This window comes from Nelumbo nucifera, chromosome 8 (assembly GCF_055504915.1).
Source record: "Nelumbo nucifera cultivar China Antique chromosome 8, China Antique-T2T, whole genome shotgun sequence".
In the NCBI taxonomy this organism is placed as follows: Eukaryota; Viridiplantae; Streptophyta; class Magnoliopsida; order Proteales; family Nelumbonaceae; genus Nelumbo; species Nelumbo nucifera.
This window is the reverse complement of record NC_142656.1, coordinates 54811866-54836766: the sequence shown is the minus strand read 5'-3', so window position 1 is coordinate 54836766 and position 24901 is coordinate 54811866. Positions and strand designations below refer to the sequence as shown.

The window sequence follows — 24901 nt, the reverse complement described above, 5'->3', positions numbered from 1 at the left end:
TGGCCCACATTTAATATTTTAAAGGGCTCTATGGTAAAAAATTATTATGAAAACAACTTGAAACAGTTGAGTTTATAGGCCAAACCCTCCCAATCATGAGTCCAGTGGCCTCAAATTCAAAAAGTGGACAAGAAAGTAGTGATCGATGGAAAGAAGTTCTTTTTGTTTTTCATTTCGTTGTTGTTTCCTTCCATCCAACAGAGATCTTCATTCCAACCGTGACATGACGAACTCCTGCTTACTAAAATCCTTTATTAATCCTACAACCAAAAACGAAAATCAAAATAAACAACTTTCTCAGTCAACATGGGTTTACGTTAGGACCATGGGATTTTGATCATAGAGCCAGATTCATAAAATCCCAGTTAGGCAAAGACAGAGTTCTAATACAAAGGATTTTTCTACAAAACCTGCAATTCAATTCCTGAATGTGAATGCTATGTGTTTTTATCATCTTTTAACAGTGTTTAGCTAGTAAGTATTCAGTATTCCTCCTTGGGTGAAGCTTCTACATAGCTTCTTCAAATTTATATTGTTGTTACCGTGAGATTCTTCTTTAGGGATACAACAGTAAACTCTTGGCACGGTCTTTTGTATTTCTTCTTACCTCATTTATGCCTTCATAGCTTCTGTGTTGCTACTAGGGTCTCCTCATGGTCAAAGAAGAAAAGAAACACAGAATATTTGGAAATTGCTACCTAATCACTATATATAACGATTGATTCTACCGTGTTGAAATATTATAATTTTTTTGGGTAATTACAAAGTTCCAATGCATGGTATGGGATTTCTCCCCTACGATCAAGTATCAGTGGCAAGGAATTTCTCCCTTGCAATTCAAAACTCAACTTTTATAACTAATTCAGCTTAAATTCTAAGAACATGAATAATCCTATCCAGCAAGAAAACTTTGTACAAGAAACAAGGATTCAAACCTTTGATTATTTACTTGTTGGTAAGACGAAGTATAAACCAATTGCAACAGTCTAGGACAATGTTTCAATTTAGATCTTACCAAATAGTAATCAGAGTTTTGGGACAATAGAACTATAACATCTCCAAGAGAGCAGATATTTGGGGCTGCAAATGATGTTTTGTGTTTGAAGACCTATAGAGATTCCATGGTAGAGAATAGTAGTCCCATAACTTCGTTCTAGGTCAGCCTCCTCAGCTCCTAAGTGCAAACACATATATAAAGAACACGGCTCCTCACAAATGAGTTTCGGTGGAGACCATAAATAAAGATGTAGGAGAGGAACTGTTTCAATTGGCTCACAGATTTGCATTGTTCTTCAAGGGCATGGAGCAGAGGTATCAGAGCAACCTAACCTAGTAAGTGCATTTGTGGGATAGTTGCCCTCAAAATACAATAATCAAATCTAATAGATAATAAACAATAATCAAATCTAATTTTCAAAACAATAATTAATTTTAATTTAGATGGTTCCTACCACTTGATATTCAACATGAAATGTGTTTTGGGTTATCACCATTGAAGAGTTGCCGAAAGGAAGCCATAGAGGCTCGGTTAGCTTTCCAACCTGGCTTGGTCTTGCTGCAACAATATCTGGTACTTTTGTTTTCCTTACATCCTTGCTGCTTCATCAAATGTATAGGTTTGTATAAGTTCCTAAGTTGCAGATAGGAAGGGAATCAACCTGTCTTGTTATTGAGTTGTGTAGGCTGGGTGTGGGTCCAAAAGTTCGGGTTTTTGTATTTTCTAGGCTGCCTCTTAGGCGAAAAGAGGTCTTCTTCTCTGGCAATGGCAAAAAGAGATCTTCTCCGGCAACGGCAACACAATTTTTCTTCCCCAACAACAATAATGTGATATTTCACTTCCTTTCTTCTACGTTTGGTGTGATATTGGCACGAATTCGGGCGGAGATTGGATTGGATTCGGAGGAGCTGGGATGGATTGATTATATGAGAATTCTCTCGGCTGGGTTTCAGGCAACATTTAGGTCAAAAGTGAAGTCCATTTGAAAACAATGAATAAGGGGTGGGGTATCTATTTTCGTTATTTTGAAAATGTTAATATGATTGTCTGGGGGTATTTTTATCAAATGACCCCATCCGTCCCTTAGCTGAGTTAATGGGGAAGGAGATCTTTGTCTCACGGCCATAGTATAGTATAGTACAATAGGGTCTTTGTCACAAACCCATAGTACAGGGGGGGAAGAGCAATAGAATGGAGAGATTACTTCTTGAAGCAGCATTGCAAGGGAATGTAAAAAGTAAAAACTTTGTTTGGTTTTCTTGAAAAATACGGTCTAATTCTTGATGAAGTGATTGTGGGTAAGATCAGGGAGTCTCCTTTACACACAACAGCAACGCTCGGTCACATTGAATTTGCTAAACTGCTCTTGAGTTGCAACCCTGAATTTGCTTGCCTTAAAGACCCAAGGGGGCATACTCCGCTTCACATGGCAGCAACAAGAGGGCACCTTGAAATAGTGAAAGCTTTGTTGGATTAAGATTCTGATTTCTGACCCAGGCCTCTGACTTTCTCGTGATAGAGATGGCGTCAAGGCCAGAGCCTTGTTATAAGAGGGGCCAAAACATAAATGAAATATGGATGGGCTCATGGGGGGACCAACCATTAAGATGGAGAGTGGGTAGAAGAAAAAATTTACATGGAAAGTTGTTTTTTAGTGGAGAGTTTCTGACCTATAGGGGGGCCATGGCTCCCTTGGGTCCCCCTTGGCTCCGCCCCTGGATGGCATGATTCCTCTCTATCTTGCAGCAATTGAAGAATAATAGGGAGTTTTGAGGTGATGAAGTTGCCGCTGGTTAAGAAAAAACCTGGAATGATTCATGAACTCGTCAGCTGTGGGGAAACCATTCTACACCTCTATGTCAAGCGCAGGCGTTTTGAGGTGATGAAGTTGTCGTTGGATTCAATGGATAACTCCGATATGTAAACGTCGGGGATGCCAATGGCAATTCTGTCCTTCATCTCATAGTAGCTGAGGTTGAGGTAAGATCTTATTCATTGCTTCTAATTATCCCAGTTATGACTTATGACTTTTGTATAGCCATTATTGTAAGACAAATTAGGAATAGAAGGGACTGGTTTTGATTTTGGGGGGAGATTGGAATTGGTCTCAAATTCCCAATTCTAAGCCTGGAATTGACAAGTTGTAGAACAAAACATAGGCCAATTTATCTAGAGAAATTGATGAGTTGGTGTCTTCTAGAGAAAAAGGGCCTACCAAAGTACATTCTGCATATGGATAATTCAGGAAAAATGCCAACACACTAGCGTTTAAAAGTAAACTAGAACATCACATGTAAACACCAACATGTTCAAATTTCATTACTAGTTCACATTTTTTGAGTTTTGGCTTATTCATCCTCCTGATGAGGGATCAAAATTGACCACAAGGGCAAGGATGGAAAGTTGCTGGAGTAGGGTGTTTCCTTGTCATGGACTGTCACCTCGACACAGCACCTTATCTGCTAAGAGAAACCTACAACCATAAGAGATGTCAAAGGCCCTAGCTGATCCCAGGGGCGTGGATTCCGATGGTTAAGTCAGTAACACAAAGGGAAAGTAAGGTGAGTTAGAGAGTTTAGTGAGATGAGGTGAGAGCTCATATAGAGAGCTAAAGGGCTCGTGAAGAGAGCTAGTGAGCTCATAAGGAGAGTTTGAGAGCTCATATGGGTGAGATGGAAAGCTTGTAAGGGGAGATGGTAAGCTCCAATGTGATGAGCTGAAGAGTTCATAAGGGCAGTTAGTGAGCTCCATGTGATGAGTTGAAGAGCTCATAGAGGGAACTAGAGGGCTCCATGTGCTGAGGTGTCCAGCATGCCTTGTTCGTAGTAGTGTACTATCATCTTCAATTGTGTCCAAACGAATGGGGGACATTGATGTTCTATTCAGTTTACCATGTGTTGCTTGTGGATGTTATGAGTTAGTGTTAGATTAACTCCTTAGGACCAGGTCAGCTCGTAGCTCATCAGGATCAACTCAACTCATAGCTCGTTAAGACCAAGTTAGCTTGTAGTTTGTACCTCGTCACGACTAAGTTAGCTCATAGCTCATCAAGACCAGGTTAGCTCATAGACCACCAGGACCAGGTCAACTCGTAGCTCGTTAATTGATAACTTTTCTCCCTAGTATGCTGCCACTTGGCGATTTCTAACTTGTGATCAGTTTTGGCATTATCACCTCCCATCTAGGTTATAGCTCATGTGATATGAGATAAAAGGATTCCAACAAAACAATAATTAATTGAAGATCATGAATATGCCCGACCAATCCTACAGTTAAAATTTATAGGAGGATACATACGTTTAGGCTCTACCTGTATTATCTTATTCGTTTTAATCAAAGATAGAGATTCTAATATAAGGTTTTTCTAATTCGAGTTTACATTTGTACCCCACAAGTGTCCCACAATACATTCCAGCCATTTATTAAGAGGACAAGTACAGGAAATTGATGTTCCCAATACACAGTTGGGACTAGATTTGTTCATGGGTCGGGTAGCCCAATAGCCTGGCTTGTTATTTTTTAGGCTTGGACAAAACTTCAAGCCCATAGGCTCGGGCTCGTGTTTTAAATACTAGGCCTGGTCATTTTTTGGGCCGGGCTTAGGCTTTTTCAAATAAGCCTGACCTAGGCCCAAGATTGGCCCGATACTATTACATATAATAAAAAAGCATTTATATTATATATAACAAATATATATAATATTTGTTTATTAAATTATTAATAAATATTAATTTACTATTAGTTAATACAAATTACTTTATTAATTTATTAGATTATCACTAAATTAATATAATATTAGTTTATAAAAATATACTAAAAATAAGACATTTTGTGTATAGGTAAGGCTTCGGGCTTTATATAAGGGTTTGGCTTGGGCTAAATGTCTAGGCCCAATGGTCGAGCCAGTTTTAGGCTTGAGCATGCACATTTTCTGTTGATAAAGAGGCAAGGCCAGCCCGATCCAGCCCATGAACAGGTCTAGTTGGGATGTGCGGGCACTTGTCAAATGTAAATTCTTTCAATTGATATGGCCAAAACCAACCACCAATTAGAAACCACCAAGTTGTAGCATGTTGGGGGCAAAGTTGTCAATTGAAGAGCTGACCTGATCTTGACGAACTACGAGCTGACCTGGTCCTGATGAGCTAATAGTTGACCTAGATGTGGTGAGCTACGAGTTGACCTGGTCTTGACAAGCTATGAGCTGAGTTTGTTGTAACGAGCTATGAGTTGACTTGGTCTTGACGAGCAACGAGCTGACTTGGTCCTAACAATCTGATCTAATACCAACTCATAACATGCACAAGCAACACATGGTTGAGCTAATTAGAAAATCAATGCCAGCTCATTCCATGTAGGCCCATAGCCTACCACGTGCACACAACGTGTCAACTAAGGGCACAACAAGTGGACTGAACTCCGACCACGTGTGAGAGACATGTCGGTTCTTTGATGAAACCCCTCTCCCATAAATAAGTGAGTCCCCCATTCATTTGGATACAACTGAACATGGTAGTACGCTACTATGAATAGGACACGCTAGACACCTCAACACATGGAGCTCTCAAGCTCCCCTTATGAGCTCTTCAGCTCATCACATGGAGCTCTCAAGCTCTTCCTATGAGCTCACCAGCTCCCTCTACGAGCTCTTCAGCTCATTGCACATAGCTCTGTAGTTCTTCTCACAAGCCCTCCAACTCTTCTCACAAGCTCTCCATCTCACTTTATTTTCCCTTGGAAATTACTGACTTAACCATTAGAGTTCATGCCTGTTGGATACCCGAGGCCTCTAACATTTCTTATGGTTGTAGGTCTCTCTTAGTAGCCAAGGTGCTGAGCCGAGGTGGCACCCTACTCCAACAAATTTTCATTCTTGCCCTTGTGGTCAATTTTGATCCTCAACAATTGGAACTGTCTATGGGAATCTAAGCAAAAAAGCCCATTTCATCACCTTAACTAGCAAACTCCCTTGCCAAGCCAGAGGAGCAATAAAACTGACTTGGGGTAATGGCTAAACTATGCTAACTCAACTAAACATGAGGAAAAGCTAAACTATCGGCCTGAAGACACAAGTAACCAAACTTGTACTTCCTTTAGACGAGATGATCTAGATGCTACCTCATCCTCAGAAGTGGGGGGCATCTGATATGGCCAAAACCGACCACCAATTAGAAATCACCAAGTGGTAGCATGCTAGAGGGAAAAGTTATCAATTGATGAGTTGAACTGGTCTTGACGAGCTATGAGCTAACTTGGTCATGACAAGCTACGAGTTGACCTGATTGTGACGAACTATGAGCTGACTTGGTCTTGAAGAGCTGATCTAGTCCTGACGAGCTATGAGTTGAGCTAGTCATGATGAGCTACGAGCTGACCTGGTTGTGACAAGCTACAAGTTGACTTGGTCCTAACGGGCTATGAGTTGACTGGGTACTGACGAGCTGATCTAACACCAACTCATAACATGCACAAGCAACACGTGGTTGAGCTGATTAAAACATCAATGACAGTGTACTCCATGCAGTCACTGCCTACCATGTGCACACAATGTGTCAACTAAGGGCACGACAAGAGGACTGTGCTCCGACCATGTGTAAGAGACGTGTTAGTTCTTGGATCAAGCCCCTCTCCTACAAATAGGTGAGTCCCCCATTCATTTGGACACAACTAAACATGGTAGTAGTATGCTACTATGAACAAGGTACGACCTCAACGCATAGAGTTCTCAAACTCCCCCTATGAGATCTTCAACTCATCACATAGAGCTCTCAAGCTCCCCCTATGAGCTCTTCAGCTCATCACATGGAGCTTTCACGCTCCTCTATGAGCTCTTCAGCTCATTACGCAAGCTCACCGACTCCCCCTACGAGCTCTTTATCTCCCCCTATGAACTCTTCAACTCATCGCATATAGCTATCTAGTTCTCCTCATGAGCTTTCCAATTCTCCTCGCAAGCTCTCCAATTCATTTTATTTTCCCTTGGCGATTATTGGCTTAATCATCAGAGTTCACACCCCTAGGATCACCCAAGGCTTCTGACATCTCTTATGGTTGGAGTGGTCTCTCTTAATAGCTGACGTGACACCCTATTCTAGCAACTTTTCATCCTTGCTCTTGTGATTAATTTTGGTCCTCATTAGGAACCAAATTTATTTTATCAACATACATAGCCATTAATAGTGCCTAGCTATTTCGTACACCTCCACCAAGCCATATATATTTGGGTGAATGACGTGGTTTTTTAGGCACAAAGTACATTTGGGGCAGTTGTCAATTGATAGAGTAGGGGTATTTGACATTTTGAATGTTTATAGATCTAGAGTGGAAATAAAAAATCTGCAATGGGCCTATCCATACTTTTCTATATTTCTTGTGTTCTTTCTTTGTGTTTTGTTTGGTAGTCTTGCCTTTTGAAAGTTTGGATGTATTTTCCACAGAGTGTGCTCCACACCTAGGGGTGTCCACGAACCAACTGAGCTTCGAGTTGAGCTCGAACTTGGTTTATAGGCTCGCTTATTAATCGAGTCGAGCTATTTTTATATATAATAATAAATTATTAATAATAATATTATTATTATTCTTACTTTTTTAAATATCAAATAAAAATATATTTTATATATAATTTTTTTTTTATAAAGTGTTTTCCTCAGCTTGGCTCGAGCTTATTGACTCGAGCCGAGTTCGAACTCAATGTTCTAACTCGAGCTCAAACCTAGTAATAACTTGGCAAGCCGATCTCGAGCCTAGTAGTATTCGGCTCGGCTCGGCTCGAATCCACCCCACACTGAGCCTGTTCGTGCATTGGGAGCACATCTCGTGTGCTTACCACATGGCAAGATCGATATTCCCAATTTACTTACGCTGAGATGGGTTGTGAGGCGCGAGTGGGGAGCCCATCCAGTCCTGTCTTTAGAAGAAGTTGGATTTCCATTTGTCTTTGTCCTTTTCGTCATCGCGCTGTTAACAGGACAATACACACCCCTCATGGTAACAAGTACCTTAAAAATTAAGCAAGACCTCCAAGTTAAAGCTCTTCATCCATAATCCATCCTGTCCTTCATCGAGGTGCAATGGCCTCTTCTAGTTCTATGGTAATCCACGAAGGGTCTTCCTCTTCTTCCATCTCTCGGTGGGATTATGATGTCTTTTTGAATTTTAGGGGTGAAGATACCCGTAAAAATTTCACTGATCACCTGTACGAAGCTTTACATCGTGTAGCAATTCGAACTTTCAGAGATGACGGAAGGCTCAAAAGAGGAGAGGAGATTGAACCAGCACTACTGAAATCAATTGAGCAATCAAGGATCGCAATAATCGTCTTCTCCAGAAACTACGCCTCTTCAACATGGTGCTTGAAGGAGCTTGCCAAAATCATGGAATGCCGAGAAAGGATGGATCAGATGGTTTTCCCTATTTTCTATGATGCTAATCCATCAGATGTACGCAATCAGACCGGGGATTTTGGAGAAGAATTTGACAAAGTTAAACAGCGAGCCAACATGGAGATGAAGAAGGTTGAAAGTTGGGAGGCAGCCCTCAGAAAAGCTGCGAATTTGTCTGGTTGGGATTAACCAAAAGTTGCCAATGGGTAATACTAAAATCCTCACTCAAATATGAAATACCTTGCTTGTGTTCTCTTTTTTTTTTTTTTTTTTGATGCCTGCATGTGTTCTCTTTTACGTAATTGTGTATAGATCATATGAAATATGGTTTAAGATTCCAATCTGCTTTTATTCAACGTTTGGGGATGTCCTCCCTAAACGGGTTTCTAAACAACAATTACATTTTGAATAGGTGCTGATAAGAGAAGCACTTTCTGAGTGTTTGGTAAGGTGCTTTTCAATGGTCTTTTTCTTTATAAAATGACTTCTTAATTTTAAATGAAAAACTACAAACCTTTTTTTTATATTTGCTTTTTCATCTTCTAAATGCATTTTTGTGGCTTTTTGGAGGGTGAAAAAGTGCATTTTGTGCTTGATCACCAAACAACATTTGAGGGTGCTTTTGGCTTCTAAAATGCAATAAGTCACAGGAGTGATTATTAGAAATCCCCCAACACAGCTTTAGACAGGCAAGGTTTTAAAAGACTAAAGACACGAGCCTCAAAGTAGTTTATAGTGTAAATTATTTAAGCCTCCTATTTGTTTTAACCCTTGCACTTTCAAATAAGTATGCAAATACACTCCTTCAGTTAAATTCCCTAATGTAAAATAATGGAAAATGCTGGCATAATGCTTTAAATTTTTAAAATCTCAATTTTACCCATGAGGAGTTTTATTGAGATGAAGATTTATTATATTACCCTCAAAATCTTTTTAACCCGATCTTACCTCTGAGAATTTTAGTGATAAATTATCTGACAATTTCTTTTGATTTTATTACTTGATTTATTCATTTTAATGAATATTTTGACTAATTTTATTATTTATCATTGATATTTTATTAATAACATAATAATTAGTTTTATTAAATTAATAATTTTACGATACTTTAATTTTTATTAAATTAGTTATTTCATATGTATGTTAAAATGCATACTTTTCTATCTTATTGTGGTCATAAGGGCATAGTTGTAATTTTAACATCTCTTTTACGTGTATTTAAATAAAAGGAGTATGCTTGCATATTTATTTGAAAGATAAAGGGAGGTTTCTAGAGGTGAAGAGGGATGCTGCAATAATTGTTACATTACCCAGTGGTGGTTTTAGTAATTTACCCAATTACTCTATTTTGTATTATAAACGATTACGACTATTTAGAACACTAGGATGTATGATATTTTTCACCTAGATCAACTTCCTTGACTAGGGGTTTGAAATTCTATGTACAAAATGTCATAATCAAAGTTAATTGAAGGTAGATATATAAATTTCAAGGAAGATTAAATGAAAAACTAAATGCAGTTGGTAAACTAATCACGAAACAACCTATAATGAATGAGAAGATTTAAAAGAATAAAACAATAAAAGTACAAATAAAATTTAAGCTATTTGAACATACGAGTTTCTAATTAATGAGAAAAGAAGGGATGAAGGCATTAATTTATATAGAATTGAAAATGGAAATATCAAAATATAGTTGTGGTTAACGGTGTCAATTGACCGGGTTTGGGTTCGGCCACATTCAAATAAAAATAAATTTGAATGGATTAGACAGACCAATAAATAAGACAAATTGAATGGTAGCAAATCAGACTTAATGGTCCAATGTATTTATGGGATTGGATTGGGCTTGGTCCCTTTGTAATGGATTTATATTGGACTGGGTCGGATTGAACCAATATCTGATCCATTGACATAAGATGAGAAGAGTAAAGGTGTCAACAGACCAGATTTAGGTTAGTCCCAATCTAAATTGAAACCAGTTAGACCAGTCCAGAGTGGTCCAAAGTATGTTTGGGATTGCATTATTAGACCTAGTCCATCTATAATAGACTCATACTGAACCAGATCATCAGATTAGACTAATATCATATCCAGTCCATTGACAGCCTAGCTGTGGTAAGTGCTCAAGTTACCTAGGGGTGTGGATTTTGGTTATTGAGTAAAGAAAAATGGAATAGGAATTTCAATATTCTTTTGGCAATATCCATGGTGATGGACGAAGAGTACAATAACGGGAGGAGCATTGACCAATAATCAAAACCCTCCCATTGGTTTTTAGTTTGTTAGATTTTTTTAGTATCAAAGTCAAAATTGCTCTTTTTTTTCATCATTTTACATGATTATATTTTTATATTTTAATAGGAACGAATAAAACTATCACCAAAATTTCATTACTTTAATTCTTCATGTTTTGTAACTTCATTAATCTTAATATGTTTGGTTTGACCTTTATATAGTTCTTTGTAACATGATTGGTAGGCATGAGGCACTGTGTATACAAGAAATTGTTGAATGGGTTTCGAGGTTTATGAGTCCAGAAAAGCAGCTGCATGTTACTAAATATCCAGTTGGATTAAATTCTCGTACACAGGATGTGATTTCAATGCTATGTCTCCAATCAAAGGATGTACGTATTGTAGGGATATATGGAATGGGAGAATAGGTAAAACAACTATTGCCAAGTGTGTCTATAATCAAATATTTCACAAATTTGAAGGTGCATGTTTTCTTGAATTTGGTAGAGAAGTTGTTGGCAACCAGCTTGTCGACCGACAAAAACAACTTCTTTCTGATATTCTAATGGAGCAAAGAGAGGGACAACATATATACATTGTTTCTCAAGGAATCACTAAGATCGAACGTAGACTTTGTAACAAAAAGGTTCTTGTAGTTCTCGATGATATACATGATTCAGAACAGATAAAGGCATTGGTTGAAGAGCGTTCTTGGTTTGGTGCAGGAAGTAGAACTATAATTACAACCAGAGATATGGATTTGCTAAATGAGCTAAATGATGATGAGAAATATAGGGCTGAAGAATTGAATGAGGAACAATCTGTTGAGCTCTTTAGTTGGCATGCTTTCAAAGCAAACCATCCAATAGAAAATTATGTACAACTCACAAATCATATTATACATCATCTTGGAGGCCTTCCTTTAGCTATTGAAGTTTGGGGTTCTCTGTTATTCAACAAAAGCATTCTTCAATGGAAAGATGCTCTAAAACAGCTACAGAAAATTCCTGATGGCAAAATCCAGAATAAACTCCGAATAAGTTTTGATGCACTCCATCCTATGCAGAAGCAAATATTTCTTGACATTTCGTGCTTCTTTGATGGAATGGATAAGGACTATGTGACTACAATACTAGATGGTTGTGGCTTCTGTCCAGAATTTGGCATCAGTTTTCTCACATCCAGGTGTCTTTTAAGAGTGGGTGGAAGGAATGAGTTAACAATGCACAGTTTACTTCGAGACATGGGAAGAGAAATTGTTCGTGAAGAATCTCCTAATGTTGGAAAGCGAAGTAGATTGTGGTTTCCTAATGATGCCCTTGATGTATTGACCAAAAAGAAGGTAAGAGCTAAATCCATTTATTTTGTTGTTGTTAAAGTGTTAAGTTTAATTGAATATATATTTGGGTGTGCTATTGTTTGCCACTTTCAAAGTTAAAAAACAAAAACATTCTATATTATTGTTATTGTTGCTTTAGAAAAAGCATAAGCATAAAATCTTACCTATTTCTGTCTATTATTAATGTTAAAATTTCAAAAGTGGTTCTTTTGTTTTTTTATTGAGATTTTGTAAAAAGCATTGGGGCATACATGCATTCATAAGAGGAAATCTAATTTTTTCCGGTGATTTATTCAAGAAGTCTAAGGGGGTGTTCTGTAATCTGAGTGTTTTTGTTTTCATTTAGTTTTTATGTGATTTAAGTCTAAAAGGATCCCATCAAGCTCATCTGATCACCACCTTCACTCTTATCTGAATGTCCAGATCATTAATCTTTGTTGTGGGAGCATGTTTTGCCTCTGGATATCTACTCTTGTTGGCATCACTTATCCAATATTATTTGTTGCAGGGAACCAACAAAATCGAAGGGCTTAACCTTGATTTAAGTGATTCATCATATCTATATGGGCCCCCAAAATCAAATGAATTTTTGCGAGTAAGTACTAAAGCATTTAAGAGGATGTCCGATCTTAGACTACTCAAGCTTGCCTGTGTAAACCTCAATGGAAGCTACAAGTATCTGCCGAAAAAGCTAAGATGGCTTTATTGGTTTGGTTTCACTTTGGAATCTATACCATTGGATTTTCATTTGTCGCACCTTGTTGCTCTTGATATGAAGTGGAGCCATCTCAAACGAGTTTGGGAAGAAGGAACGCAAGTAAGGGACAGCTTATGTTTTCATTTTCATTGCATCATTTATTAGTTTTTTACACCCGATTTCCTTTTTTGATTAATTTATTCTTTTTTTTTTTCTTACAGACACTGAAAGTGTTGAAAATCCTTGATATTAGTAATTCCAAGTCTCTAATAAAAACTCCTGACTTCTCAAAGCTCCCTAATATTAAGAGATTGATTCTTCATGGTTGTTCAAGTTTGGTTGACCTTCATGAATCCATTGGATGTCTCAAGGAACTTGTTCATTTGGATCTTAGTGCTTGTTTTGAACTTGGGTATCTTCCAAGCAGCATTAGAAAACTGAAGTCTCTTGTATTTTTGAGTCTCTCTCGTTGCTCTAAACTCAGTAAGTTACCAGAGGAATTAGGGAACATGAAGTGTCCGAAGCAACTTTTTGCACGTTCTGCCATAAAGCAACTACCATCTTCAATTGGACTATTGAAGTCCCTGGAAGAGCTTAATCTTGAAGGTTGTTCAGAACTTGAAAACATACCAGAGGAATTGGGGGATATGAAATCTTTGATCCATCTTAATGTAAGCAGAACTGTTATAAAACAACTACCATCTTCAATTGGGCGGTTGAAGGCTCTTGAATTTCTTGCTCTTGATGACTGTGCAAGACTTGAAAATTTACCAGAAGAGTTGGGGGACATGGAGTCTTTAATGATGCTATATACAGTAAATTGTGGTATAAAACGACTTCCGTCTTCAATCGGATGCTTGAAGAAGATGAGAGTATTGCATTTAGGTGGGAACTTGTTCCCAAGCATACCAGACAGCATCGGTAGGTTTTCTGAGCTTTGGCAACTTGATGTAACAAATTGCAAGAGTCTTGAATCACTTCCAGAACTTACAGCAAGTTTATGGCATTTGGAGTCAGGAGGATGTGATTCATTGGTAATGTTAGGAAATCTTGGGTGCTTAACCAACTTGAGAGAAAAGCTGGATCTAAGTTGTGGAAAATTTTGTAGACTACCAGATACCTTGAGTCACTTTTCACATCTAAGGACCCTTGTGGTGAGAAATTGCAAGAACCTTTGCACAATCCCAAATCTTCCTTCGCATCTAGAGACACTGCGGGCAGATGGTTGCACATCCATGGAAAAACTACAAAATCTCTCAAGGGCACCCAAGCTAAGTAATTTGAATCTTCGTAATTGTGAGAAGTTGATTGAAATTCAGGGCCTGGAAAATCTACGGTTATGGAAGATAGACTTGTTGGGCTGCTATAAATTAGAACATAGTTGGAAGAGCATTCTCCAAAATAGATTCCTTGAGGCAATGTTGAGGGGTGAAGACATAAGCACATTTCTTCCAGGTAGCAACAAGGTTCCAAAGTGGTTCAGTTATCATAGTAGTAGCAGTAGTAGAGGACCTTCGATAGTGGTTAGAATGGCAGAGCATATGGTGGTACAGGGTTTGATCGTTTGTGCTATTTATCCGGAATCAACACGCGTGCAACATGTTTCTGCCATTGACGGGCAGTTCTATGTTGGCTGGATGCCATCAAACAGAGGAGGCGAAGAGATGTTCTTAGCCTATTGTACGTTTGGTGGTCGGCTCAGGAGGCATTTGGAAGCCAGTGATGAAGTTACAGTTTCCGTAGAACTATTGAGCCTCCAAGCAGTCGTGAAGGAGTTTGGGATCCATTTCATATGCCGGTCAAACGAAGGCAGAGAAATGGGATTAGAAATTTTTCATGAATTGTTCCATGGATTACATTAGTTCCATGGACATAGGCGAATGACTCTGAATGAGACAACAATGCCCACGAGTTGTCCTTCTAACGATGAAACACAACCTAAATTGAGGACCATGGAGCTTCTTCCAACACCTGCACCGTATCTCTATCAAGGTGATGTAGCATATTATCTTTATAACTTGTCTCCTTTTCAATTAGTATTGGAATTTGAGATAATTAGTGCAACATTAAGCGCATTGTTTAATTTGTTACTTATAAATTGAGGGGAGGATGGTGATCAATTTAGAGAGTTTCACAACTCAACAACTACTGTTACTACTGTACTCTCTTCTCCATTTGATCAAATTGGCCATGCTCAGGAACGTCCTTTCCCTCCTCCTGAAGCCCAGTTAATTTCTACCTCTTCAAGGGAACAAGTTGCATCAGTTTGCCTTGGAAATGCAAGCTCAAGCTAGTCTTCCATCTTCCTTTGTTCCCAATTACCTTACATCGGAGTCTCAGTGGGGAGTCTTTGGAAATCTGGTGGGTTCTCAATTCACCGCAATGCCAACAGACTCGATTGCATTGTATCCAACTCTGCCTGACGGCCCTGCTACCTGGTGCTGATCTCCTCACGTCCTCATCAGAGAATGATCTATTCTCTCCATTTCAACTACCTGAACCTGATATGAACTCTACCATGCTTTCTTCTCCAGGACTGGACACGTTTCTTTCGCTAGAACGTTCCCAGCATCTACACAACGTACCAGGGTTCGTTCACAATTACAATTCAACCAATCTTGAATACTTACCTGTTACTTCAAGTCCAACACATTCATCTTCAGCAGTCGCCTCATCCATTCCTTTGATCCAGCCAACATCACATACTATGAAATCTAGTGGAACTTGGACGGATGAATCTCCTGTCCCTTGCCAAGCAGTTTGGATGCCACCTTTGAATGGATCTCATTATAACAGTTTGTAGGTTTCTTTTTCTCTATCTCATCATGGATCTAGATGTGTTGATGACACTATGTCTTCTTGGTTGGCAGCTGGTCAACAACCATCAGGCCCAAATGAAGCTTCTCTATTATTGGAGTTGCCAGTGGTTGGTGTCATTGATGGAGGTGGATCAATAGTAACAGGTGTAGGCACCAAGAGACTTTACAGTGAAGTTGAGGAGGAGCCTAGTAGTAGCCCATCGTCTAATGAGCAAAGAGACCGTAAGAGATCATACAAGGCTGAGCCTTTTCCGTTCGTTTGATCAAAATCTATCTGATAAAACTACACAAATTTGATAAAGTTTGTGATCATATGCGATATGGTGGTTATTGGTTGCCTCGGTATTCCAACAGGTGGTCTTTCTTCAGAGAAAACATAACGCTGCCTTAGATTATTGCATCAGATATTTCTGTTTCTTATTTGACATTACTCTTTATCTTCATGGTACCATCATTGCAGTTGCCCTACTCAAATTCTGATGTGTTTCTGCAACTACTATGCCCAATTTGCAGTACATCCATGCTGATTAGAGTACTTGATTCTAACTTAATTAGATCATTACCTGGTTCAAGTCTAATGCTAGTTCAGTTGCAAGTCAATTTCAGAACAACACTTTATAGAATAGATGACAAAAGAAAATTGAAAACTGAAAGGCCTTATATGATGAAGCTACGAACTTCTATAAAGGAGTTCAACGAAAGCCAATGCATAACTGAAGGCACCCATCTGGATCCATGAAAAATAGAACAGATTCACTGTATGATACTCTGCCCACAAAGCGAGAATACGCATACATCACTCTGAATATGTTATACACACATATATCTCAGGAAATGTGTTGGTGAATCCCCCATTTCTCGTGTGATTGTCATCATCCACAGGAGTTGATTTGTGGAAATGTTGAAGCTTATGAGGGAGAAGTAAGAGGTAATGACAATATCTGGAAGTTGGTATTCATTGATCGAGCCAAAGAGGCTGCCTAATAATACATAATGGATTAAGGGCTAAGGTAGGTTCTGATGGTGCGCAATCCGGCTGGTCCCAGTTTTCAATGACCTGGCCTCTGAACGGAGCTGCGGGGAACCTGAAACCAAGAGGGTGAGAACGCTCCGGGGGAGACCCGGTGTGGAGGCTCCGAAGTTCAAGTTAGAATCCTTCAAAGGCAAGGTGAAACCAGATAGCGCAGAGTTTGCATACCTTGTTCTCGGGGGGTCGGGAGCCTTTTATAACTACCTCGCGCACTCACTTCCAAGCTCTGTCAGATCGGGCATGATTATTTCTGAGCTCCTGCCAGTTCGGATGTCATCCCCTCTGGCTGGGCAGAACCGCCACTACTCCCTTTGTCGGAGCCGTCTCTGCGACTGGTGACGATGGTGGCAGGTGGCGGTGGCAGGAGGCCGTGTGAAGTGCGGTTGTCAAGCGTCAGATCCCAAATCAATCAGGTGCGCCGCCCTTGGATACGGACACCCTCGGTGTCAGGTGTGGTACGTTCGGTCAGCCTGGTGTTTGGGAGGCGAAGTGTAGGAGTGGCGAGGCGAGGTGAAGTCTTGAGTTCGGATAGGGGAGTGTCCCGAACTGCCATGAGGTGGGCCAGTTCGGGTCACTGCCTTGTGAGGCTCGAACTCTTTGTAAGGAGCTCGGGGCTCCTAGTAGGGAGCTTGGACTGCTGGTTCCTTTGACGCCCGTGCCTTGGGTGCCCTGTTTGGCCCGAGCTGTTTGATTTTGCCACGTGGAGTGATTGCGAGGTTGGACCAAATCTCCCTTCATCAATTGCCCCCCACTCCCTGCGCTAAGGGTCCTGCCTTGGCGCGGGGAGTTTGCAAGGTGGCAGGTGGATTTGCCCCGTACTTTGAATTTTGTTTGACTGATGGTGCGAGGTGCGTTGTCAGGGTTCCTGCCCGAACGTTGATAGACGTGACAGCGCGCGCTTTATTTTGAAATTTCAAAAAGCGCGCCGCTTGGGAGACGTGACAGCAGGCGTTTTTTCAAATTCGAGAGTCGTGTCGCTGCTGCCTTTATTGTGAGGAGACGTGCGCTGGCATCCCGCCAGTTTCGAAAAGACGTGCGTCGGCGCTGTCCGTTTCAGGAAGACGTGCGCCAATCACGTCTTGGTTTCAGAGGACGTGCGGTCAGCATGACTATGGGCCGTCGGATTGGCTTTGATCTGAGTCATCGCTTCTCGGTCACTGTGGATATAAATAGCGGAGGGGGGGGGGAGGGGACCCCAGTCGCTGTTACTTCTGTATCTCTCGAGCTTGCGTCCAGGCTTTTCAGTTCGCGCCCGGGTTTTTTCAGTTCGTTCGAGCTCCTGTGGTCTACTCCAACCTCTTTCCGGGTGAGTACCTTTCTTGGAATCCATCTTTTACTCCCCGATGTCTAGCTTGGATAGCTCAGACAGTTGCGTCCCCCGATAGTTCTAGCGAGACCGAGGTAGAGCTTGAGGAAGAGGTTGAACCCATAGGCCGAGGCACCTCGGGTAGTTTGGCGTCCACCTCTCGTCGGGGTCGGATGTTAGACAAGTTTGACCCTTCGACCATGACGCCTGAGGGACTCCAATCCCTCATAAACTACTATAACTTGCCCGGGGAGTATGCTTATTTCATACATTCGGGTAGCTTTCCTTGGGAACACGGTCCTGATTAGATCGTGATATTCCGGGAGCAGCTCGCCGCAGGGCTGCGATTGCCTTTCCATCCCCTCCTTGTCGAAGTTCTGAACCACTTCGGTGTGACGGTCGGCCAGCTCCACCCGAACTCCATTCGAAATTTGGTGGGGGCAATCTCTCTATTTTGCGAAGAGAGCTTTCCTTTAGACTTGGAGGTTTTTTCTTCCATCTTGATGCTTAAGAAGCAAGCGGGTCCCCTTCCCGGGCGTAGGCGGGCATACTACCTGTCTCCTTGTCCGGGCTTTAAACTTTTACACGAACTCCCCAACAAGGTCCCGGCGTGGAAGCGGGACTATTTCGGGGTGCGAAGTGTGCTGGGGTGGCCGTTTCAGACCGGGTGGGGGATGGCCGCTCTCGACTCCGGTGTCACGCTTGACAAAGAGACGGTGAAGGGCCTCCGGCAATGGGCGCGGTTTGGGTTGAAGTGTCAACAGTATTTGAAGGAGGCCAAGCTTATTGCGGCCGGCCTGAGTTCGGGTAGGTTCTTCACCTAGCGATTCTGTCTTGCTCTCTCTTGCTTTTCACTGATGCCGAACTTCTTTTTGCAGGTGTGATGGACTCTCGAGGGACCCGTGGCGGGCACTTGTTCCAACGCATGAAGAGGGGGAAGCGGGTTGCTAAGCAAACTCGTGCCGAGCTGCCCCGGGATGCGGAGCCTGAGGTGCCGGATTATCCGTCGGAAGATCTGCCTAGGGAGCCCGAGATGGTTCCTCCTATGCAGGAGCTGGCGGGGCCCCTTATGCTGAGACTACTTACATAGGGGCTCCCACCTACTCCGGTGCTCCTGCTTACTTTGGGTCTGCTCATACGCGAGCTGGGCCCTCAGGCTCGGGGGCCCCGGGAGATTTCAGGAGTGTGCTGTCGTCTACTCATGCTCTTCAAAAGAGTAAGGAGACCATTTTCCCCGAGGAGGTCGCGGCGTGGACCGATCTCCCTCTGCACCAAGTGGCCTGTCGTGCCGTTACCCATGCCATGGTGGTAAGTGATTTCCCTTTTTTAGAGCTCTTTGGTTTTCGTTCTGTTGGTTCTTTTAATCACTCGGTTCTTTTTGGTAGGTGAACTCTTCTATTCACACCTTGGCGGCCCAGGTGGAGAGGAGCTCGAGGCTGGCGCGAGCTGCCGAAGAGGCTCTTCGCGCTGCTGAGACGACTTCGCGAGCTACTGAAGTGGATGCTCGTGCGGCCGAGGAGGCTGCTCGTTTTGTGCGGATCAGGCAGGCGAGGTCTCAGAGAGATGCCGAGGCCATGAGAGTGGTGGTGAAGCACATGGCGGACTTGAGGCTGGATCTGCAACATCAGGTCGAGTACCTTTAGGAGGACATCAGGGAGAGGACGCAGATCTTTTCTCAAGGCATCGAATATGCCAAGAAGAAAGCTGTCGATGAGTACATTGCTTCGCCGAGCTTCGATGATCTGATGGTGGATTCGTATAGGAGGGGTTTTAAACTAAGCCGGTGGATGATCCGGAATACGTACCTCGAGCTCGATATCAGTGCTATATCCACTTCGCGCATCACTCAGGAGATGGCCAATGCTGCGGATGGTGAACCAGATTCTGAGGGCGAGGCGGGGCCTTCGGGTATCGTTGAAGTGCCTTCCGATAATGAAGAAGTAGCCCCGGGCCTGTAAAAATGAAATGGCTTCCCTTTTTTTTTTTTTTTTGAATGTACACTCCATCATTTGAAATGAAATGGCTTTTCTTTCGGTTAAGTGTTGGTTGTTCTATCTCCGAACTGAGCGTTTTTGCCGAACTGACCCTTCGTCCGGTCTTCCCTGCTAGCTCGTTTCTGTCTCTGCTTCGCCTTTGCCTTGTTAGCTCGGCATGTTCGGGGTACTCGCCTTGGTGGTCTATAGGTAGTACCGCCTTAAGTTGACAATGTTCCATGTTCGGGGTACTCGCTTACCCTCCAAGGTTTCGAGCTCGTATGCCCCCCCGAGTGCTCCCTTTACTCTGTAGGGCCCTTCCCAATTTGGTCCAAGTTTACCCACGCCGGGCTCGGGTATCATGATTTTACGGAGAACCAGGTCGCCAACGCGGATGCTCCGCTTCTTTACTCTGGCGTTGTAGTACCGAGCTACTTTTTGTTGGTAGGCCGCTGTCCGGATGTGCGCGAGGTCTCTTACCTCATCCAGTAGGTCGAGGTTGGTGCGTAATTCGTCTCCGTTTGCCTGATCGTCATACGCTTCTAGTCGTAATGTAGGTATTTTGATTTCCGCTGGGATTACCGCTTCGGTGCCGTAGGTGAGGTTGAAGGGGGTCTCTCCCGTGGCGGTTTTTTCCAAAGTTTGGTGAGCCCATAGAACGCTTGGTAGCTCGTCCGCCCACAACCCTTTAGCTCGGTCCAGTCGTGCTTTCAATCCGCGGGGGATGGCTCTGTTCATTACTTCTGTTTGACCGTTTGCTTGCAGGTGTGCGACCGATGTGAAGTTCTGACGAATTCCCATGTCTTGGCACTATTCTTGGAACTTAGTATCCTCGAATTGCTTGCCGTTGTCGGAGATCAGTACTCGAGGTAGCCCGAAGCGACATACTATGTTCCTCCAAAAGAAGTTCTGTATGTTTTGGGCTGTGACCGTTGTCAGAGGTTCAGCCTCTATCCACTTTGTGAAGTAATCTACTGCCACCACTGGGAACTTTCTTCCTCCTGTTGCTGGTGGAAAAGGCCCTAGGAGGTCGATGCCCCATTTCGCAAAGGGCCATGGACTGGTGAGGTACTTGAGGTCGGCAGCAGGCTGATGGTGTATATTGGCGTGCTTCTAACACTTGTCGCATTTCCTAACGAGCTCGATCGCCTCTGCCTTCATCGTTGGTCAGTAGTATCCTTGTCGGAGTGCTTTTTGGGCGAGGGCTCTGCCCCCCAGGTGTCCGCCGCACAGACCTTCATGGGTGTCACGTAGTACAAGTTCGGCTTCGGCAGGTCGCAAGCAACGCAGGTAGGGGAGCGTGTAAGATCGCCGGTACAATCGTTCGTCTATTATGACGTATTTGGCTGCTTGGCGCTGCACCCTCTTGGCTGCATTGCGATCTGCGGGGAGGGATCCATCTAGCAAGAAGCTCACGAGTGGGTCAATCCAGCTCGGTTATGCTTCAAGGACGGGAGCGACCTCCTCTGCCCCACCGAGAATGCTAGGCCGAGGTAAGTCTTCTATGTACACGGTTCTCATGGTGTTGTGACTCGTGCTGGCTAACCGTGACAGGGCATCGGCCTCAGTGTTCTCTGACCTCGGGATTTGTCTGATGACGTGTGACTGGAAATTGAGCAGAGCCTTCTTTACTTTTGTCATGTATGCGATCATAGTGAGCTCGCGTGCTTCGTATTTGCCCGTAACTTGGTTGACCACGAGCTGGGAATCACTACAGATAACTATGTGCTTTGCTCTTACCTTTTGCACTAGGTTCAGCCCGGCTATCAGTGCCTCGTACTCTGCCTCGTTGTTGGATGCCGCGAACTCAAAGCGTAGTGCGTATTCCAGTTTCGCGCCACCTGAGCCGCGTAGGACTATTCCAGCCCCACTGCCCTGCTGGTTCGAGGAGCCATCTACGTGAAGGATCCAGGGCTCCTCATCCCAGTTCGCGTTTGGCCTAACTAGGAGAGGTGCCACACTGGCTGCTACTTCACGGGGTTCAGACTCTATTGGCTTGGGAGCTTCGGCTTGCCCGAACTGGGGATCCCGGGCTCGACCAGCCCAGGGGCTTCGAGGCTGAAAGTGCATTCGGCGATAAAATCCGCTAAGGCTTGGGCCTTAATAGCAGTTCGTGGCTTATACTGGAGGTCGTACTCGCTGAGCTCGATGGCCCACTTCGTTAGTCGACTGGAAACCTCGAGCTTAAGTAAGACTTGCCTTAGGGGTTGGTCGGTCAAGACCACGACGGTGTGGGCCTGGAAATACGGGCGGAGTTTTCGAGCTGCAATTACCAGTGCATACACTAGCTTTTCTATTTGCGGGTACCTCGCCTCTGCCCTTGCAGGATTTTACTAACATAATAGACGGGTCGCTGGACCCGACCTGCTTCCTTTATAAGTACCGAACTGACCACCTCGTCGCTTGCCGAGAGGTACAGTTCTAAGACTTCGCCCTCCTCGGGCCTGGCCAGGGTTGGTACAATAGTGAGGTAATTTTTTAGCTGGTCGAATGCCAGCTGGCAGTCTTGGGTCCATTCGAACCCTTTGCCTTTGATTGCCTTAAAAAAAAGGTAGACAACGGTCTGCTGATTTGGACATGAAGTGGCTCAGGGCGGCTATGCGGCCGTTTAGCCTCTGAACTTCTTTTACTTTTCGAGGTGGTCTCATGTCTAGGATAGCCTTTACTTTGTCTGGGTTGGCCTCAATACCGCGTCAGTTGACAATGTACCCTAGGAACTTACCTGAGGTGGCACCGAAGACACTTGTTGGGGTTTAGTTTCATGCTAAATCGACGCAGAATTTGGAAAACGGAATCTAAGCCTTGTAATAACTTCCGTGAGAATTGCGTCTTGACGACCATGTTGTCTACATAACACTCTACTTTCGTGCCAATTAAGGGCCGGAATAGTTTATTTACAAGTCTTTGGAAGGTCGCCCCAGCGTTCTTCAGTCCGAAGGGCACGACCTTGTAACAGTATAGGCCGAACTCGGTTATGAAGCTGGTTTTTTCCTCATCGGACTGGTCCATCTTGATTTGGTTATAACCCGAGTAGGCGTCCAAGAAGCTTAGCAGCTCATGTCCCGAGGTCGCGTCCACCAGGCGGTCGATCTTAGGGAGGGGGAAGCAGTCTTTTGGGCAAGCTCGGTTCAGGTCGGTGTAGTCGACGCACATGCGCCACCTGCCGTTTGCCTTTTTCACCAGCACCGAGTTGGCCACCCAGCTCGGGTAATGAACTTCTCTTATGAAGTCTGTTGCGAGGAGCTTTTCGACCTCCTCGTCGATCGCCCTCCAGCGCTCTGGGGCTAAGTTGCGTTTCTTCTGTCTAACGGGTCTGACTACAGGGTCAGTGTTAAGTTTGTGAGTTATAAGGCCAGGGTCAATACCAGGCTTGTCGGCTGCGGACCATGCAAAAATATCTAAATTTTGGAGTAAGAAACTCACCAATTCAGTTCGTAGAGGTTCCTCGACGGAAGCACCGATCTGTATTGTTCGAGCCGGATCCGTAGCCGAGGTTGGTATTGCGACGGTCTCCTCTGTGGGCGAAACTCGCTCCTCGCCCTGCTCCGTAGGCCGCTCCAGTTCGAGGTCGCCGGCCGCCTTGGTCTTTCCCTTCAGGGCGGCAACATAACACTTGCGGGACTCAAGCTGGTCGCCCCGAGCTACCCCCACACCAAAGTCGATAGGGAACTTCATTGCCAGATAGTAGGTGGAGACCACTGCCCGTAGAATATGCGTAAATGGGCGTCTTATTATGGCATTGTATGGGGAGAGGGTCGCGACTACCAGGAAATCGTGGTTGAATCTGACCGCACAGGGCCATGTGCCGACTTCCACAGGTACTGTTATCTTCCCAAGGGGCCTGACTTCCTCTCCGCTGAAGCCTACTAGAGGGGTGATTGAGGGCTTCAGCTCGCGTCTCTGCAACTGTAGCTGCTCAAACGCTGACTTGAAGAGGATGTCTGCCGAGCTTCCCGAATCCACAAGCACGCGCTTGACTTCGAAGTCGCTGATCCTTAGTTTTATGACGAGCGCGTCATCGTGAGGGTAGTGGACACCTCGCGCATCGTCTTCCGTGAAGAAGATCGGCTCTTCCGTCTTCGGCCTCTTTGGAGGATTCTGTTCTTCTCGGGCTGCCTCGCGAACTGACGTCCGGGCTGCTGCCGAAGTACATCCTACCACCACCGAGCCTCCCACTATCACGTGGATGGTTCCTCGGACTGGCCTTTCTTCCGAAGGCTGTCGTAGCAGCGCTTCGGCTGGTTTGCTGCTGGATTCGGGGATATCCCTTCCGTGCTCCCCTTGTCGACCTGCCTTATTATTATTATCATACTGTACAAAATTTCTCAAGTATCTGCGGCGGATAAGTCCCTCTATCTCGTCCCGGAGATTATTACACTGTTCGGTACTATGACCGTGATCTTTGTGAAAACTACAATATAGATTTGTATTCCTCTCGTTTGGATTCCCCTTCAGGCGAGGTGACCACTTCACGTATGGGGCGTCCTTGATCATCATCAAGATCTCAGTCCGCCTCGTGTTTAACGACGTGTAATCCGTCCGAACTGCTGAGGGAGCTCGGGACGGCTGGCTCGGCTTCGCCTCTCGGGCTGGGTTTCTCCTGTCACTTGGGTTGGTGGGCTCACCTTCTCTTTTCCTTTTCTCGACCCCGGCTTCGGTTCTTTGGTTGATTTCTTCCTCTGTTCTCATGAACTTGTCCGCGAGTTTGAGGAATTCGGCCACGGTCGCGGGCTGGCTGGCTACCATGTGCCATTTGAATTCTTTGTGCATTACTCCTCTTTTGGCCGCGGCGAGCTGTACTGCGGGGTCTAATCGCGGTATCTGTAAGCATGCTTCGTTGAACCACTTGATGTAGCCCCGGATGGATTCTCCTTCTCTCTGGACTACCCCGAAGATGCTTTCCTCCGTTCTGGGGCACCGCTTGCTAGTAACGAAGTGTGCTGTGAAGACCTGCACGAACTGGGTCCAGCTTCTTATTGACCCTGGGGCTAGGTTCCTATACCAGGTGCGAGCCACCCCCTGAAGGTGGTGGTGAAGGCTACGCACATGCACGATTCACTGGCCCTAGCGAGGTGCATTTGGGACTGGAAAGCATCGACGTGGTTGTTGGGGTCAAAAGAC

General features: G+C 43.8%; 1 protein-coding gene across 1 annotated transcript; it reads left to right on the top strand.

The window, feature by feature from the left end:
- Positions 1-7982: 7982 nt before the first annotated feature.
- Positions 7983-16049, top strand: LOC104601704 (disease resistance protein RPV1-like). The gene is given in 6 exon segments (XM_019198471.2): positions 7983-8566; positions 10839-11030; positions 11033-11958; positions 12464-12772; positions 12874-14644; positions 15523-16049. Coding segments are annotated over 5 exon segments (3567 nt in total). The 5' UTR covers positions 7983-8067; the 3' UTR covers positions 14515-14644; positions 15523-16049.
- Positions 16050-24901: the final 8852 nt, after the last annotated feature.